A 19,556-nucleotide genomic window follows, 5' to 3' on the forward strand; every position below is an offset into this window, starting at 1 on the left:
CTAATTAATTTTGAGTTGATTTATTATTAAATTCAAATACTACTTGGTTGTATATGTAAGGTTTAAGTCATAATAATACTAAACGAAAATACATAAAAATGAAAATACATTTTTGTAGTTACGGTTTTTAATTAAAAAAAAGAGATCAACATTAAGGAACTAAAATTATAAAAAAACTGTTATTTTCATTTTAACACTTATTAATAGAAGATGTTAGATGTTTTTATACCGAACTTATTAATATAATTAAAAGAGATCTTAACTTCTAAGCAATAAATCAATCAGTCTCATGGTATTCTAAGTAGGTTTACATCAGTTCACAAAAATCACTCTTCTATCCTAACTATCGCTTTTTAAATTACAAGTCTTTATTTAAATGATTACGAGAAATATAATAAAAAAAATAGTATACATTTTCATATACCTTCAAAATTAACAAAAAGCAAATATAGTTTTTTTATACAAAGTAGTATATAGTATTGTAAAAAACTATGATAACTATTATAAACTATAATTATAACATCGTAGCAAAATTAAAAGAGATCTTAGCGAATCTAATCAGCGTTATGGTATTCTTAGTAGGTCCGCAGTCTAGGTATAAATCAGTTAACAAAACATAAATTATTTAAAAATATAAGATGAAAACGGAGGAGTCATCTTTACCTTTACTGATTAAAGAATGGAATTATAAAAGTCAGAATAAAAGTTAGGGATCAAATTCTTAGACAATAATTCGCGTAAATCTTTTTTTTTATTTTCACTTAGCTCTTGTTTTCCAGTGTACGCTTTGACTAGCGTTAACTCGTTTAAAGGCAACATTTTGGTTCGCCTGTTTCTTACACATACTTCCAAAAAATCCTGTTTATAAGATTTTTTTATAAAAAATGAAAAGGGGTTTTTCTTTGTCACCTTAATCATTTTTACGTCATTCCATACAATATTATCTCCATTCTTTGTTTTATTAAAATTGTATCCCCAAGCTTCTTGTAACTTTTTCAAGTCATAAAAGTCATGAAATGTACGCTCATTTACTATAAATTTGTTTCCTGATTTTCGTGCATTTTTAATTATTGATACATATTGGTGTGGTGAATATATAGGTCCAGATCTTAAATTCTTTTTTACCTCTTTTTCTATAAGGCTATGTATGTTATCGGCTTCATTCTGCGTATGCCCTTTGATTAAGTATTTATGTGTGATGGAATTAATATTAAGATGTGTAACTGCGTAAAGATAAAGTGTAACGATATATTTATTTTTATTTTGTCCTCCGCAATTGTCCGAATACAGTATAAGATTGATGCCTTCCTCATTAGTAGCCCTGGATTCGATACAAAGTTGTTCGAAATAATGGAGTAGACAAGAGCCTATTTCATTGGCACCTCTTTTTGCATCAGTTTCATTCCAAAAATAACAATGCACGTTACTGTACGATTCCTGTACTTTGCCTTCTACTTTTTTGTTTAAGGAGGCAACAGTGAAATTATAGCTATTGAGCTTACTTTTGTAATAGAAAGCTGAAGTGTCCCCTTTAGGTGATTGAAGAACAGCTTGGAGGTCGAACAAAATTACTTTATTACTGTCATCAATTTTAAGTCGGTCATTATATTTTTCCTGTCGGCTGAGGGTTTTTTCTTCTAAATGGGAATCATATTTTTCTTGAATAATAAGTTTTTGTTCAGGCGATGAATTCTGGTATTGCAAACATGTGTCGCATTGATCCTTTCTTGGGCGAAAAAATGATATATTGAATTGTGTATTAAAAACCTTATAAAATGTGCAATACTTTCCTGCTGGCTTATTTTTTTGTTTTTGGACTTCTTCAAAGTCTTTAAAGAGATCTACTATCGTTTTTCCACCGTCTATGTATTCACGGGTCGATGATTGTCGTGTGTAATGAGAATCAGTTCTTGGAATAGAATTGATAAATTCTTTGATGTCAGAAATTAATACTTCATCTGATTTATGATTACCGGTTATTCCTCTACAATCCGTCTTCAAAATTCCATGTTTATCAGTCTTATGTTTAACAGTACGAATCATACGATCGGATATGTTCAAAGTATTAGTAAAAAAGGTTTTACAAACTCTGATCGAATTACCAGCAACAACAAAATGGAAAGCTTTGTTACAATGCCGTGGGGTCAATGCATTGGTATATTTATATCTGGGTGTGATATCAGATAAACACGACAAAATGAAAGATCGCTGATTATGAATATCTCCAAGTTCCCAGTATGCGTCGAAAATACTTTGCCTTTGAACAGAATCAATCTTGCTAGAACATTGCAGCCTGCACTGGTCATTACATGGTGGTTTAAGTTCACGAGCTTTAGTTATAATATTTTTACTATTAATATATGACTTACCACAATTTCTCAATTTTTTTGCTCTAGTTTGCTTCCAGTTTTCCGGTTGTCTAGTGCGTTTTTTACCTTTTGGCTTAGTAGAAACTGTAGGTGTTCCGGAAGTTGTGTCTTCTGTTAAATTATCTTGATTCTCCATTGTTCCTCCGTCTAACTCTCTTGTTGGCTCAGGTGTTCTATTTTCTGTGTTATTGGCATTTAACTGTTCTTCCAAAGTCTCTTCGTTAGAGCTATCAGATGATGAACTTGAGTCTGAAGTTGAAGAAGAACTACTACTCGAACTTGAACTACGGGTACGGGGAAATAGCAAATGACTACCCTGTTGGCCCTTTTGTACGGTTTCGAAAGTAGGATCGCCATCACTTAAATCTGCGTCGCTTTCTCCAGAATTAACAGGTGACACACGATAATCTATAACTGCCTTGTTACGGCCTTCAGTATGTTTGAAATACTCAGAGGCATTCAAATGTCGTTGATTTTCGGGTTTATTATAAACATCACATAACATCTGCAAGTAAACATAAAAGGTGAATAAACAAATTTAACTAAACATACCTACATAAAGTATCAATAAATAAGTAAGTGCTAAGTAGTAATTTTACATACCTGGACATCACCACTTTGAGTTGAAACAATATCAGTATCATTTTCGGGCTCTTTAGATGCGTCACATATCATCGTCTGTTAACAATTAAAGGTGAGTAAGTCAGTAAATTGCAGCTAGCCATAAATAAAATACCTTGACAATACAATTATTTTTACAAACCTGGACATCAGCACTTTGAGTTGGAATAATATTCGTAACATTTTCGGGCTCTTTAGTTGCATCACAACAAATCGTCTGTTAACAATAAAAGAAGTATTAGTCAGTAAATTGCAGGTAGACGTAAATAAAGAAAGACACCATAAAGACAATTCAACGATTTTTACACACCTGAACATCAACATTTTGAGTTGGAATAATGTTATCTTCAATTTGAATTAAATCTAGAATTTTTCTTGATCGCGAAGTAGACGACGTCATCCTAATAAAAAAATACTTAATTATAATTATAGGTCAACAAGTGAAACTTCTTTTTTTGTTCCATATTTCGTTTTAAAGTGACTCAATCCTGAACTTAAATCACCTAGCACATTCATAGCAAAATTCCGTTTTTTTTTTAGTATAGTACAGACCAAATACTGAATGTTACTAAAAATACATTATCATTATTTGTAATAAACAGACTTAACAATGAATTCTACAGAGTGTACGAATAAATTTACTAAGTTTTTTATTCAAAAAGAGACCTAATCATTAATGTGCTGTAGAATCATCTAGAAGTTTTAGTTTTAAACAGTCCTAAAACGTAATATATCGTACAATAAATTAACAAATTTAATATAAAATAGACTCATTACGTATTGGGTCAAAATACAACAAAAATAATCAGTAAAACTTACCTTCGATTTCACTGTTACACAATCCTAAATATTAATAGGTCACTTTTATGACAAACGACCAGATGTTCGTTTTGAGCCGGTTAAACGATTACTGAATGTGTCAGTGTAATGTCAAAATGGCGTCTTCAAATTCATAAGTGTGAAAGAGACCGAAACATTGTAAGAGCAGTATAACTCTAACTTTTTAAGAGTTTCTTGGAGTTTGTCACAGATGGCGTTGTTTTAAAGATGACAGTGTATCTAACTCATGATTGATTGATTTTGAATTCGGTCACTTTAATACTAAGCAAGCGATGTAATCAATTCAACCTGCACGAAAAACTTGTTTTAGTCATGGAAGACTGATTTGTCGACTGTCGTGTTATTTTAGAACAGGGTCATATCATCTTACGTGAGCATCAGTAATCATTTGTCAATTTACTCAAAGAAATATCGAAAATATTTTTTTAGCCATAAAGTCTCAGAATTGTATTGCTTATGAAAGTCCCACCTGTATTAATGGCGATAACATATTAATAAAAAAAGTAACTCCTTATTGTAATGTTTTGTTAGAGAAAATCAGGCTCTTTTCATATGCACAACTTATAATGAAAGTATGAATCAATTCATTTCGAGTGTCACTTCACAGACTCCACGTTACGATGACAATTTCGCGCCAATTTTTATATCCCAAGGGCGTCGTTCTTTTCGTGACAACTTCAATGTTTTTTCTCTTCTCCTAAACAGTATTTATTCCTCTCACTGAGGAACCTTGGACTGTCTTTAGCTAAAATATTTGGATACTATAAGTTATTTATTATGTAAATTCCAAAACTTTAGTTCGCGCTACACTTACAGAAAATGAATGTTCTGTGGTTCTCAAAAGGAATGTCAATTTTATTCTAATTTTGAGTGCTTTATACCTATTTCCCCATTATGGTTCGCGATCAAACGATGATTGAACAAGAAAACTGGTGTTTAGATGCAGGTTTATGCAGTTATAAAGCTAGGAGATCCGACGACAATACTTTTAATTTATGTATTACTATAATGTCTATTTACATGACTCACAGGGGTGTAAAAAATGCCTTATAAGAAGTATAGTTTCTTATGTTCTTGAATTGCAACAATGAGCGTCGAATGTGGAATGGATAAAACCTTTCGTCAGCATTCATTCCATAATTTTGTTTCCAGAATTAATAAGTTTTTAAAACTGATGACAAAGGCTTGCGGAAACCATCATTGTTAATCACTTAGAATAAATACTTAGTTCAGATTTCATTTATGAATAATGCAACGTACATAATATATAATTGGCATTTATTACATCTCTGTGAGAAATCCTGTGATGGCTGTAGAATACCCCTCTAGTAAATAGCCTGTATTATTTTAGATCGTCATTTCGTTAAATCCACTTTTGATGTATTTAGTTGAAAATATAAAATGTGATTCTTTAATAAGTGAATAATATGTAATATAGTAAAAGTAACGGGCCATTAGTCATATTGGCTGTATGTAGCCCTGATTGAGCCTGTATTTCGTTTACATAAATAAATATAATGCCAATAGAAATGTTTTTTTATTCATGAATTCAGGGACCAGGGCGTAGCGTGGGGCAAATGCTATTTACGGGGCGGCAAAATTAAACCAATAAAATTTCAGAAAAAGCCGCCCTAGCTTTGGTCGTCTCCTATCAATTTTGACTGTTTCACCCTTTGCATCCCCAAAAAAATTCGCGCTCGCTGCGCTCGCGGCTCCATGTCAGATATCGCATTTTATCTTTGTTTAATTTTGAGGCATTCAATTCCGAAAAAACATTTTTCGCGCACGTCTGTTATGGCTTTTTATGATAATATGTGTACCTACTTCATGAAAACTGTAAGGAAAAAATGGCGCTCGCTTCGCTCGCGGCTTTTGCACTTCACTTCTATGCATATCTTACTTTTTGACTTTGCTTTGTTAATTTACAGTGGTTTTTATTTGTTTTATGCCTTAGACTAAAAAAATTTCGCTTCCTTACATATGAAATGTGCCTTATGCATTTTTAACGGGAAACCCACCAAATAACATATTTTACTGACTTTAAACATGTATTGTATGACGGACTGCATGCAATAGTTATTTATTCAAAAGTAGGTGGGTTTTCTGCAATCAGAGCGGTGCATGTACATATTTTTTTTTGTTGGACAAGTAAGATGGATATGAATGGGCGGGGGGGGGGGGGTCCGGACCCCCTGGATCCACCCCCCCCCATATATTTTTTGTCAAAACGTATGTAGTCGTAGGGCGGCATAATCAGTTTTGCACGCGGGCGAACAAACAGCTAGCGGCGGGCCTGGCCAGAATCTAGCCTTGCTCGAAGTAAGTATGGGCTATCTAAACACTGGAAGGTTTTTACAATTCGGACCAATCATATGGCATACAAACAGAATAGTGGATGGCATTCAAGATCAATCATTCATGGAATTTGTTTATCTGGTACCTTCTGACCTTGTGGACATTTACTTAATATTTTTTTTCATTCGAACAATAAAATTCAAAATAAGGGCCTAAAAATATATTGAAGGGCTCTACACGGGATAAGTAGGTACTTAGTCTTTTTGTAACAGCTGCGACTGCACAGTAAACTGCAGAGTTATATGGATGCACGAACCGCAGCGAAGTTGCAATTGATTCGGGCGGTCGCAGCTTGAAACTGTCGCTCCTGACTGCTTCAAGCGGTCCGTGTATTGCCGGCCTATCAAGTCATTGGTCCTTGATCCGGTCTATGAAGCTCGGATCAGTTCACAATATATGTTTGTGTAAGTGTGAAAGGGCATAATATCGATACGATGCGTTTGTATTTTGTAAAATTATATGTTAGCTGATAAAATTATTTTGATGACAGGCATAGGTTACACATAACATTTTTAAAATAATGTATTTACTTACAAGCGATTTCATTCAAATAACTAATGGAAGTGGAACTGTGTTATTTTTCTGTGTATAACGAAACGCGTTCCTAAAGTAGCTTGGTCCAGAAATTGTATTTTAACTGTTTTTTATTAAATTGGTGTGGTAAATAACGTGTGTTTTTGAAGAATCTAAAATGATGGATTGTGGGTAAGTTACTATGATATAAATTATTGGTCCTTTCGAAGATTTTTGGTTACTTTTTATCGATAAACTTGTTAGACTTTTGTTTTGGCGCCCGCAGCCATATTGTGTCAAACAGCTGTTGCGGGAACGACTTCTGTGTGCTCCGTTGTTTTTGTCGTTTTTATTCACAAAAAATGTGTATAAACTCGTTACACTGTAATAAACAATGATAAGGTGGTGCAAAAACAGTGTTTATTAATTAAACGTGAAGAAATTGGTTATTCGGAATGTGTTTTCGGTAATCAGAAAATATCATGGCTTGTGGATTGCAAAATTACGAGGACGGTGATATGCCCGCGGCTGAGCTCGAGTTCCAAACGAAATGGAGCAGGTTTTCCGACTGGTTGCACTGCATATGTGTGGTTACGTTCGACTTGGAGCTAGGACAGGCTATGGAAAGCGTGTATCCTCCTGGTGTGAAACTAACTGATCAGGAGAAGTGCAATATTTGTTATTTGGCGTTCCCCGACTCTAATTCTGGGTGTATGGGCGACACCCAGTTCCATGTCCGGCTGCGCTCGAGGGCGGGCCTGACGCGCCAGCAACTCGTGTACAACGACGACAGCGTGCCGACGTTGCGCGCCGACTCTACGCACTACTGGGGCTTCGTGTACTTCAGACAAGTGAAGGACCCCTCCCTGCCTAGAGGATATTTTCAGAAAAGTATAATTTTACTTACTAGATTACCTTTTATAAACTTATTCTACAAAGTAATCCAATTGATTGCTCCCAAGCATTTCGAGGAAGGTGAGAGGAGCCTGGAAGCTGCTTGTCATGACATTAACAGATGGCCTCCACTCGACGCCGGGCAGAATGTGTTGTTACCTGTGCTTGGCACAGTTTTTCAATCATACATTCCTAATCAACAGACCGGAAAGATAACTCGATCTGACATTGCAAAACAGGTGCATTCTTCGAATGTACCACATATTCTAGCATCATTACAAGATGTGAATGTATTTGATGTTCTATCTAGTGTTATTTCACACTTGCATTTATTATGGGAGTTGGTGTTGACAGCAGAACCCATAGTGGTGATGGCCAGTTCACCAACTGAATGTTCCGCTTTAGTTCAAGCATTGACATACTTGATACAGCCACTACCATATTCAGCAGAATATAGACCATATTTCACAATACATGACAGTGAATTCAAAGAATTTACAAGGAAACAATTCAACCCACCTTGTGTAATATTAGGCGTGACCAATCCATTCTTCACAAAAACATTACAACATTGGCCGCACACCATTAAGTTAGGTGATGCTTCTTCTATAAAAACAAAATTGAGGAAAGTTGGCAATCTCAAGCTTTTGGACTCTGCACCAGGTGTGTATACTCAGTATAAACCTTTTTTGGAAAAAGATAAAGCTATTATTAAAAAATTGCACAATGGTATTAGAACTGATCGCCCATCTGAAGTTCAAACTGCTATGGTCAAGCGGCACCTACTTGAACTAACTCAAAGCTTTATGATTCCTTTAGAAAGGTACATGGCATCTCTCATGCCTTTGCAGAAGAACATTTCTCCATTCAGAGCACCTCCAGTGCCAAATCCTTTTAATCCTGAAGACTTCTTTGCAACGTTGCAACAGTCCGGCCCACAATTGACTACTGGCATAAAAGGGGATTGGATTGGTCTATACAGAAACTACTTTAGAACTCCAAACTTTAGTGCATGGTTCCATGAAAGACACAATAATTTGACAAATAAATTACATGCATTGCAACTTGAAGCATTGGCTGAAAGTGACTTAAAGAAATGGTCAGTTGGTAAAAAGGAGGTTGAAATTGTGGATATGGTTTTGAAGTTGAGAGAAGTGTTGAAGAGTAACCCCCCAGTGGCGGACAATACCAGGACATTGTTGGCGCGGCGCTTGGAGGACCTAAACTGCGTCCTGCCGGAGGATATGAAGTCGATACTGAACGCGGCCACGTGACAGAAGCACTGCTGCGCCTCAAACTTGAGAGGATGCAGCGACGACTGCAAGACACAATACAGGAAGTTAAGATATGGTCACCCTATTGTGTGCATGTGAAATGTTAGTTTTTATATCGACATGCAATAGTATCGCGTTTGGGGGTCGGTTGCGAAAACCGCGTTGCGTATATCAAGTTTCATTGCGATACATTTAGTGTATTATTAAGTTTGGCCAGAAATAATGCTATATATTTAGTAGGTAGTTAACTCTAAATTGTAATTAGCAAATAACTGAAATTAACTTAAATAATACCTACCTCTGCAGAATAACTTTACTTCTGGCCAAAGGCTTGTGGGCGTTTCTGCGAAAATGTTCGAATTTTAATGTTGTTTGTTTTGTTTAAATTTTTTATCACTTGTTTTCAGTGCGCAGTTTAGTGTTTATAGCTCGATAAGTTATTTATGGATAGTCTTGCAATAGTTTTATAATATCATTTGACTATAAATATAACTTCATCGCGAATTAGAGTAAATACTAGTTGTATAATTATTTCAAATATTCGACAAATATCGATCGTTAACATTTCTGTGGAAACTCCTCTAGCCTGGCTTCTTTGAAACCATCTGACTAATTCATTGGTTTAAAAATCTTTGCTTCCATCTATGTACCTACTCGATATTAAGTATCTGATGTTAATTAAGTAAGTAAATAGTACTGATAAATTGTCCCGTTAGGAATGACTGATTTTTCGTTAATATTGGGTTATACATGTACATGTGTAATGTTCCCAATTCAAGGTGGTGGTAATGTGTTGTCCTTATTTGGATTAATTTACGATTTTATGACCAGTTCTCCTTGTTTTTGTTGAAGATGATTTCAATGCTACTTTAAAGTAGCGTTTTCCTGTAATACTAAAGTTCAGTAATGAATTAATAACGAATCCATTTAAAACTCGGAGAGTTTTCGACGATGTCATCGTTTATTAGGGTTCCGTAGCCAAAATGGCAAAAACGGAACCCTTATAGTTTCGTCATGTCCGTCTGTCCGTCTGTCCGTCTGTCCGTCTGTCACAGCCGATTTACTCGGAAACTATAAGTACTACAGTGATGAAATTTGATGGGAATATGTGTTGTATGAACCGCTACAAAAATATGACACTAAATAGTAAAAAAAAGAATTGGGGGTGGGGCCCCCCATACATGTAACTGAGGGATGAAATTTTTTTTTTCGATGTACATACCCGTGTGGGGTATCAATGGAAAGGTCTTTTAAAATGATATAAAGTTTTCTAAAAAACATTTTTCTTAAAGTGAACGGTTTTTGAGATATCAGCTCTCAAAGTCGTAAAAAGTATGTCCCCCCCCCTCTATTTTTATAACTACGGGGTATAAAATTCTAAAAAAAATAGAGGTGATGCATGCTAATTATCTCTTTCAACGATTTTTGGTTTGATCAAAGTATCTCTTATAGTTTTTGAGATAGGTTGATTTAACTGTAATTTACGGAACCCTTCGTGCACGAGTCCGACTCGCACTTGGCCGGTTTTTTATATTTATGTAAACAATATTGGCATTGAAAGCGCATATATAAAAACACCGTGACCAATAAATTCGATGTACAATTAACGGCCATAATTCTGCATAATAAAATAATGAAACAGTTTTTATACGATGGTAAAATCTTGCCTAGTATGCCTGGGTGGGCTGTCAGTTGATAACGTATGATATTATGAAACTACGTCGATTATAAATAAGTCTTGTAAATATTGTAGCTATAAAATTAATACTTAATCACTAATTTTATCTAGTAAAGTAACAAGAGAGAAATGTCGGAAGACATTTTTGATAGATTATCGTGTTTATGTAAAACATTGTAATCCAATTTGTGAGACATTTGTAAATTTGCTATTTTACTGGCTGTGTATTCAAGGTCACATTGAAAACGCGGAAGGTTTGCAGTTTGCATTAATTAATATTACACGCCACTTGTATCTAATTACATTATACGAATTTTAAATGTAACTGAAGATATAGACAGTGATTCAACGCGAACAATGTCCTGTATAGGTATGCTGTGATAGGCTTTAATTTTGTAATTAGTTTGTGTATTACATTGCCACATAAAATATTTTAGATATAAATGTATTGTCAGAACACGAATACATGTAAAATTTGACGGGAAAATTACAGTTTACTGAGTTGTTACGACCGAGCGCACATATTACTGAGTCAGTAACATGAATCAAGTACTTACCGAGATTTTAAAATAACCGTTTCGATGTACCTACTCGTGGGAGAAACGGTGTGTCATGCTATTGAATGAGCATTCTCAAAACAAATAATAGTTTTTGAAGAATCGATGACGAAGTAAATGACTCTTGTTACTGACAAAGGGAATCCAGTTAATCGCATTATGTCAGTTTCTTGAACTCTGTTATATTTACGGTATAATGGAATTGTGTATAACACCTATTTCTAGACGTGTATTCTTGAAGAGAATTCTTATGAAAGCGTGCATCTAGAAAGGGTTTCCTTAGACAATCGGGATGTATAAAATGAGATGTAATTACAAAGCTGAATCAGTCCAGTCTAAATAATAAGTCATTTTCCTTCGAACTAAGTCTAGATCGAGAGTCGAGAAACCTATGAGTTACTATTCGCATTGAAATATATTTTCGTATACTATTTTATTAGGATGAATGTTTAGAATCTCTGTATTGTATTTGTAACTGTCCTATCTGTTTATCATTATGGTGTTACGATTGTCAGCTACCAATGTCCATCGAAAACTGATTGTAATTTACGATATCATAAAGATTCGAAGGTAAGCGTACCTTGTTATTATACCTCTTTTGGTAGAAAATAGGGAATATGTATTTACACAATGATGTCTATCGCAAAATACCTTCAAGATAGCTACTTAGCTGCACCCAATACCGATTGATAAATAATCTATAGTTCGGCCATTCAGAGAATGCGTTCCTGACACGTCGCGATTGAACTGACGACGTAACTTTGCAATGGCGTTGCAGTTACGATAAAAATATTTTTGCTGGTTGTTTACCGTTTTAACAATTGAGGAGCATTAAAACAACATTATTATATCAATAATCAATGAATGTTATTACGTCGTCAGTTCAATCGCGACGTGTCAGGAACGCATTCTCTGAATGGCCGAACTATAACTAAACAAACGACCATGCTACATATTGTTACACATTTAAGTCGGCTTCTTTTTGACACCCTCGGCCGCAATGCAATCTCCTTTGCGGCAATAAATTAAGATATTTAGTTATCATATCTAAAGACCTTCATACCCACAGCGAAAAGTTCCATATTATCAGTCAGTAGATGTCTAGGACACTTGCAGGTCATGTCACAAAATTTCCGATATCAGCTAATATCGATAGATGATTAGGTAAGACAACTGACAATCGTAACAGCCCTACATCTCTTTACTCATTCATCTTAACTCATTTATCACACGAAAGTCCATCCAATTGTAAATGAAACCGCAAAATAATGAACGGTTGTATTGTTGAGCATAGATAAGATTTTTTCTAAGATTAAGATCACGAAACTCCAGTTGATGTGTAACTAGATAATGATATTAAACGAACCGCGCTTTTTAAAACACTGAAATTCCTGAAATTTTAAAGTAACGATCGATTCTTGGCAATTTGTATTCGATTAAGATCAACGGAGATCAAGTTATCCAATTGTATAATCGGAAACTCTCCGCTTCAGTTGTCTGTAAATAATCGAATATAATATGTAACTAGTACCGATAATATTGCAAGATTTGATTGTGCATAGATAGAATGGCAGCTAGGACTAATGGATACCGATTAGGACCGGCAGACCGGGAGCGGGAGTTTCGAGATCTTACAGGCCTACTAAAGTAGTGAGTCACAAAATAACTGTCCCGCACTTCGTCTAGTTGAAGATCGTTCAACTTAAATTGAAGTAAGCAAGACGAACATACGATTCCGGTTATATTAAAAACCAGGTCTCATGCCATGGCTAGCAGTCAAGGTTAAAAGTGCATTTACGGCAAAAAGACCTACCATCCAGAAATCGGTGCTCGTTTCATTTTACCACGCTACTTGACTGCGCTAATGAATTAATCGATTGTTTATTTTACGTTAATATTTGTAAATAATTGGGTGCCAAATTTTAGTATTTGGATATTGGACGAAAATTATGGCATTGTAATTTTATTTTTATAAAATAGTTATATAAAACTAAAGGGCCTGTTTGCTCAATTGTTTGAAATGTAAGCTCGTAATAGGGTGTGCGCACATTAGCGAAAACGTGAAGGTTACCGTGGTTGCAAGGTTTCCGAGCGTTCGCCAATATGTACAGTGTACACCCTTAGAGATTATTATGTCAAGGTCGGGTCGAGCTAACGCGACGTCAATATAATATCTGGACGGGTAACCCAACCAGATGGAACCGGATCTAATGACCAAGCAAGTAGGTTGTGCGACCCACTTGCTGACTCCTGTAAATGAACTTATTCCCTTTTAGCGAGAGGTTTTGTCGTGTGGGTCTGATCAGTCCGTATGGAGTATAACGATACGGCAATGATGCCAAAGGGCTATTCAGATTCATATTCGAAAAAGCAGCTGGATTCTAATGTATTGTTTTTACCATGACTCCCATTGGCTCGACCAGACTATTTCGGATGGGATATTGCAATACGGGCAATACCCATCCGCCAATGTATCGTTAGTTATAGCAGACTCCACTAGTATATAACATATCCCATCGTAATCGCTACATGTAAATACAACATTGTACAAACTGCACTGTGTAAAACAATGTAAATGAAATAAACCATTTATTTTTCAAATAACTCATTTATTAACGCTTATGCATATTTGTGCGGTCCTGATACGACAAGGCGGGAATATGTACGTAATACAGGGTTGTGCTATCCATAAACTGTATGCAAATACACATGAACCATGAGATAAATTAGTTTATATGTACGGCTGAGTAAATATGAGAGATAATTGTGAGTAAATAAACCTCACTAGAAAATATATTAATATAATGTACTGCGTTTATACACTAGCTGTATAAATCAGCAGCTATAAAAATGTAGATTAAATAGTCTACTACATTATATACAAGATTAGTATTATCTATACTGCTAAGCAATTGTATACCTTTTGACTACTACAATAATTTACAAATTACCCACTTTAGTTTTGGTGTAGGAAACCATTTTATTGATATTCAAAAGGCCTACGAGTAAGTGACATACTTCAATATTTATCCAATAAATATACCATTGAAAACGGGATGAATATTTTATTAAGTACAACAATTGCTACTGTGGCAAGAGCTACACAACTGTAGAGCGCAGTTTATGGATACCAAAAAGCACAATACATAAATCTAAACAGGTACGGGGGGACATGGCACAAATAAGTCCCGGCGTCCCGACAGATCCTTTGGCGTCGTCATAACAAAAAACTAAACATAACAGTCTATTAAATATTTACATGACTATAGGCGGTTTTGAATCACAATCTATTGTATCTAGCTTTGCTCCATATATTGTCGTTGTCGGTGATGAGTGTGTAGACTCCAGCGAGGGTTAGGCCGACAGCGGCGCCGAGACCCATGGAGCGCAGTCCGGAGGTGCTCTTGTAAATGATGCCGGTGGTAGTGGCGGCGATGAAGGTGTTCGCAGTGTCTTCCTTGTCGCGTAGCCATGTCACGCCCAGCGCGATACACGAGTAGAATGACGCGATGATGCCGAGAGTGCAGCCAGTGTTCGTTCCTGGAACATTATAAAGGAATTTGTATTAAGATACATAGGCGTACACAGAACATGTTTATTAGAAAATTCTTATTGGTATCAACCTACAAGGCTTTGTTTATTTGAAACCAGTACTCCATTCATAAATGAGAGATAAATCTCATGCTTGTAAGGCTTCTAATCAGTTTAGGCTTTTTATAGAGAAATCTATGCGATGAAGAAAGTAATTATTCAAATTATTATAAACCTGGAAGTTGTTTCTTATTTGATTCTTATATAGTAGACAGATATATAAGAAAAATATAACAATCTGCAGATTTTATGATTCAAGAATATTTAGACCCAGATTATTTATATTATTTCTTGTACCAACTGACCTTGCTTCATGATGTAGTTGATAATTTGGGTTTGTCGCACTTTGCCTGTCTGTCCTGCTAGTGTTGTGGCTCTCAATCCTCTGTATAAACCTGCCATACCACCCAAGCCTGGAATAGAATTATTTACAACACTATAAAGTAGAATTTAAACAAAAAAAAATTGCAATGGAGTTTTGATATGTGGTGATTATTTGGAACCAATATCAGATTAAGGTGTATCTCAAGTTATTAATCTGTTGTATGTCAGAGCGCTGATATACATACACTAGACACAATTTTATTGTTTATAATTAGAGAAATACAAGTGGTTAAATCAGGAGAAAATACTTATGAACACTGGATTTGGACACTTAATTGCTGTTAGTTTTGCTATTCTGGCAGTACCTATATAAAAAAGAAATTGGTTGCATAGGCTAAAACAGCTGATAGAAAACAAATATCTATTAAATTAACAAGTAGGTGTGACAATTAGTCTTGAAAAATAAATATTGACTTCTTGTAATAACTTGTTTTCTGAAATGATTGCTGTTTGTTTTGTCGAAATTATAGTGTAGTATATTAGCTTCGCACCGTCTAGAGAAAAATTGATGTAGTTCTTATCAATAAATGGTTTTACAGTTCTATTGTTCACTTCTTGAATTAGACTCCAATCCAATTCACTGTTACTGTGAATATACGCAGTATTTACTGCAATCTGTCTTAGCTTGATGCCTATATTAATAATAGTATGCTGGTAGGTATAACCCTGAGCTAAAAACATCAATAATACAACATTTTCTTTCATGATTTTTTGAATAACTGTTTGATACTTCTGTGCGATTCGAAATTCTAATTTACCATGTATACCAAATACGTATTGTATTCATATTTATTCTTACACAGTGTTATGTAAAAATTACTAATAATTTTGAGGTTATACTAAGATTTCATCATCTCATTACCTGATCCGGTCATAAAGGACATTCCAATAATAGGCAGTGCTACGTTAGACCTTCTGGCTGTGGATGCCATGTGACTGTCATCAGGATACAAGAATTCTGGTTGCATTTTCGGTATGATATGGGGATCGAAGTTCAAATATGGGGATAGACTCGCCCCCGCCTGCTGTGTCTTCTCCTCATTCTTGTTCATGGACAATATATCGCCGAACAAGGACATTTTGCTATTTTGGACACTATTTTAACTAATCTAAAACTAAAACGTGATTCGGATATCACGCAGCGAATTTAAAGAAATCGAACTTTAATGAAATGTCAATGTCAAAAAGGTACCTCAAAATCATAGACAAAATTTGTGGTAATGTTGTCAGCGTAATAATTTAATTTGGATATTCATCCACAGAGATTTAATGTGTTTTATTTTCATAAACGAAAACGAATTGTTTTCTTTCTTTAGAGTAGTTTCTCGTTATGTCCACTAACTATCCCACTAGCGTTTTAAGAGTGTTGAATTTAGCGACGACGAATGGTTGATACTGTGCAGTCACAATGCCATTGCGGCCTAAAACAGCTAAAGCCATAAGAATGAGAGCCGTACCTACGAAATAAGGAACTGTTCCGTGGTAGTACCATTGTACATCCTTATCAACTCCATGCTCATTTAGAACCACTGTTCATAATTTTATAACAACACGGCACAACAAACTGCTAACACCGAAGTCACGCGTTCACGTTTACTAACGCAGGGTATTTTGTCAATTCCAGTGAGATGAGAACACCGGAAGAAGTAAGAAAAATCATAAAGACTGCAAAATTGCACGAGTCTGAGCTGACCGAAGTTACCCAAGTCCTCAGGTTTCCTGAGCCAACACAACAGAATCACAACTTGAAGTTAATGCTACTAGATGACACGCTGCTTAAGGAAATAGAAGCTGGAAAAGAACTGGTGTTTAAAGGTAGGTACTTAAGTTTTTTTTTTCATAATACGTATAACGATGATTGTTAAGAACACTGCAAAAGTGTAGGTAAGTACCTGTACTGTATAGTATATCACTGATGATGTTGAGGACTGGAGAGGCTTCTGGTATCGCGAGCACAGAGACAGGGCGTGACTCCTTACATTATAACCACCCAAGCGTTCCTTCTTCATTTGTTTCGTTTCGTACCTCCCTGACTTACGTACTCAATTCTCAAATTACAGGAGATCCAGACGAAAATGTCGTACTGTGTACAAATAACAAAACTTACGACGTCAAAGAAGCGGAGACCTCTAACAGCTTACTCCTAGTTCCAGAACTTCTGTTCGCAGCATCCACAGGTTTAGATGAAACCATACAGAATGACTCTATGGAATCAGACTCCTCTTTCGACAAATCCAACGCAAGCCTTAACAAATCTACCGAATCCGACGAAGGGTCGAAACCGCCGAGGAAAATCGAACATAAAGATATTATAAACACATTTTTTACCTACTACGAGTTAAAACCGTGCAAACCGAGGTTGTCAAAGTTAAGAAAGTTGTTAGAACCGACCAGATATCAGGGTTTAGAGTTAGAATACGCTACAGATAAAACCAAATTGCTAAATTATGATGCTCTCTGTGATCAAATACAAGCATCTAAAGCAGAATTAAATGATGAATTAGAAAAGATTCAGGCGATAGAAATCGATGGTTTTTATCGATTATTGGAATTCGATTACGAATTTCGAGTGCTTTCCTACATGTTAGATTTGATCGATGAGAATTCGTGGGTTTTTGATCGAATATCTAAGGAAGTCACTATGGACAGTTTAAAAGAATTGGTACCTAACTCAATTTTGGAGGCAATGTTTAGGTTTTATACGACAACGTCGGTTATAGAAGATGGGATTCAGTATTATCAGTATAAGCAAGACAAAGTATGTAGGTTTTTGGCTCGAGTGCTGCTGAAAAGTGCTGGGAAGTTCAATCTGGTCGAATTTTTGGAAGCTTGGAGGGATTCAGTTCCTGAGGGAATGGTTACAGACGTAAGTCAATTCTGCTATTAGATTTGAGATTTTTCCGTGTGCCGACAGAACATCTACAACTGTGTAAAAATGCTATATCTCTTCCGCCTAGCGTATGGATTCGTCAAAAGTAATTTAAATCAGTTCAACCTTTACCGCCATAGTTTTCTAGCCACCTAAACCTGTCACGTTAATTTTTGCGTATAGGTAGGTAAATGACCACACTTTTGTTGATTATCACAAAGTTTTCAATTCGTTTCTTTATAATATTAAATATAACGGTTTTAAAATATGTCGTATTTATTATTATTCCAGGAATCAATGCTATCAGGAATAGCGTTAGTAGATAAAACGAGCACTCCTCAAGTAGTGTGGGGGTTCTCTGAAGGCGATTTACCTGAAGAAATCCACGAGCGATTTAAAATACTGTTTCAAACTAAGGCAAAGTGGACTGTTGATCAGATATCGCCGTATATTGAGTAAGTACTCTTAAACTTTCATAAGTAGATACCAATAACTTTGGTAAACGCTTTTCTGTGTATAGTTGTGCTCATGAAAAAGAACATATACTTTTTTGAGGGGGCGGGAGATCCCCAAAAAATCTTCTCTTAGACTTAATCTCATCTTAGAATGAATTAAGACACTTTTACTGCTTACAACTTTGATGTGTACCTGTATTATTAGTTTGATTCTAATGGTAAAATTCTACGTCTTCCAGATGCTACGCGACAGAAAAACTAAACGTAAACGCCATATTAACGAAATACGCGCGAGCTTCAACACAAGATGGCGTCAGGGTATTTTCAGCTAAGCATATGAAATAGTTTGCAAGTTCTATTTATCTTTAAACATATGGGTGCCAAATGAATAAAATTCATACTTATACTCATTGAATAATACGTTTTATTTAAAAATTAACTTACACATAAAAATATTTATCCAATATCTGATGAGTAATTAATTATCGCGTTATACAATACATAAAATTCTTATAAAATATCATTATTTTTACTTAAATAACACAGCCTTCTTGTTCTTCGTAAAACCATCCATTTAGTTTTCAATCATTTTTATCTCAAAATTGTACGACCAGCGCTCGATTAAAATGAAAAAATAAACATATCTCGGGAATGTTTGCAAATACACGAAAAAGAAAATATAAGTAGTATCTTTACATTCCAGAACTTAGTCTAGGCTTAAAACTAAAAATCTTTGGTATTTATGATTGTTGGACATTTTTCCTAAGTTTGTTGAGTTCCTCCCACATGGCTGGGGGTAGGTCTTCTCCAACTTCTTCCTTGAAATACTTTTCGATGGCGTCGGCTTCTTGGAGCCAGAAGTCCTTGGGTATGCTGAAGAGGGTGTTCATGTCGATGGGTCCGAGGTTGTCAGTGTTGAGGTCGCCTTCAGTGGGGATGTTGCCGAGAGGGCTCTCAGTGTAGCAGGGCTCGTTGTCACAGCGGCGCAGGATCCAGTCCAGGACGCGGGAGTTCTCGCCATAACCGGGCCATAGGAATTTGCCCTGTAGATAGAAAGGTCATTGATTAGATTGCCGGATTGATAGAAAAGGGTTTGCTCCGAAAGGTGCTCAAATTGTTCATCGAAGTAAAAAAACATGCATTTGAAGATTTTTTC

General features: G+C 35.5%; 4 protein-coding genes and 1 pseudogene across 5 annotated transcripts in view; 2 read left to right on the plus strand and 3 right to left on the minus strand.

Moving 5' to 3' along the window:
• Positions 1 to 1,678: 1,678 nt before the first annotated feature.
• LOC124641439 lies at positions 1,679 to 5,296 on the minus strand (annotated as a pseudogene).
• A 1,436-nt stretch (positions 5,297 to 6,732) lies between these two features.
• Positions 6,733 to 18,815, plus strand: LOC124641653 (sister chromatid cohesion protein DCC1). Its single transcript, XM_047179821.1, has 5 exons — positions 6,733 to 6,890; positions 16,701 to 16,891; positions 17,137 to 17,942; positions 18,237 to 18,400; positions 18,640 to 18,815. Exons 1-5 carry the CDS (start codon positions 6,877 to 6,879, stop codon positions 18,743 to 18,745), a joined length of 1,281 nt encoding a protein of 426 aa, XP_047035777.1. The 5' UTR covers positions 6,733 to 6,876; the 3' UTR covers positions 18,746 to 18,815.
• LOC124641652 (protein DENND6A) lies at positions 7,004 to 9,382 on the plus strand. Its single transcript, XM_047179820.1, has one exon. It carries the CDS (start codon positions 7,181 to 7,183, stop codon positions 8,864 to 8,866), a length of 1,686 nt encoding a protein of 561 aa, XP_047035776.1. The 5' UTR covers positions 7,004 to 7,180; the 3' UTR covers positions 8,867 to 9,382.
• LOC124641654 (mitochondrial import inner membrane translocase subunit Tim23) lies at positions 13,690 to 16,266 on the minus strand. The gene is made up of 3 exons (XM_047179822.1): positions 15,939 to 16,266; positions 14,998 to 15,105; positions 13,690 to 14,641 (listed from the first exon to the last, which is right to left on the minus strand). Exons 1-3 carry the CDS (start codon positions 16,153 to 16,155, stop codon positions 14,382 to 14,384), a joined length of 585 nt encoding a protein of 194 aa, XP_047035778.1. The 5' UTR covers positions 16,156 to 16,266; the 3' UTR covers positions 13,690 to 14,381.
• LOC124641650 (phosphoenolpyruvate carboxykinase [GTP]-like) overlaps positions 18,802 to 19,556 on the minus strand; it is a 40,686-nt gene continuing 39,931 nt past the window's right edge. For both annotated transcript variants that reach the window (XM_047179819.1, XM_047179818.1), the window contains one exon: positions 18,802 to 19,443. In XM_047179819.1, coding sequence (XP_047035775.1) covers positions 19,141 to 19,443 — 303 coding nt within the window. In that variant the 3' untranslated portion in view covers positions 18,802 to 19,140. The remainder of the gene's footprint in view (positions 19,444 to 19,556) is intronic.

This window comes from Helicoverpa zea, chromosome 22 (assembly GCF_022581195.2).
Source record: "Helicoverpa zea isolate HzStark_Cry1AcR chromosome 22, ilHelZeax1.1, whole genome shotgun sequence".
Classification (NCBI taxonomy): Eukaryota; Metazoa; Arthropoda; class Insecta; order Lepidoptera; family Noctuidae; genus Helicoverpa; species Helicoverpa zea.

What these genes read in the sequence shown, in the direction of transcription:
- LOC124641653 (XM_047179821.1), top strand. An exon ending in AAAAGAACTGGTGTTTAAAG is followed by an intron (nt 16,892 to 17,136) that starts GTAGGTACTTAA and finishes CTCAAATTACAG; the next exon opens with GAGATCCAGACGAAAATGTC. An exon ending in CAGATATCGCCGTATATTGA is followed by an intron (nt 18,401 to 18,639) that starts GTAAGTACTCTT and finishes TACGTCTTCCAG; the next exon opens with ATGCTACGCGACAGAAAAAC.
- LOC124641654 (XM_047179822.1), bottom strand. Translation starts at nt 16,155, where the DNA reads ATGTCCTTGTTCGGCGATATATTGTCCATGAACAAGAATGAGGAGAAG. An exon ending in GTCCTTTATGACCGGATCAG is followed by an intron (nt 15,106 to 15,938) that starts GTAATGAGATGA and finishes ATTCTATTCCAG; the next exon opens with GCTTGGGTGGTATGGCAGGT. An exon ending in CAACTACATCATGAAGCAAG is followed by an intron (nt 14,642 to 14,997) that starts GTCAGTTGGTAC and finishes ATAATGTTCCAG; the next exon opens with GAACGAACACTGGCTGCACT.
- LOC124641652 (XM_047179820.1), top strand. Translation starts at nt 7,181, where the DNA reads ATGGCTTGTGGATTGCAAAATTACGAGGACGGTGATATGCCCGCGGCT.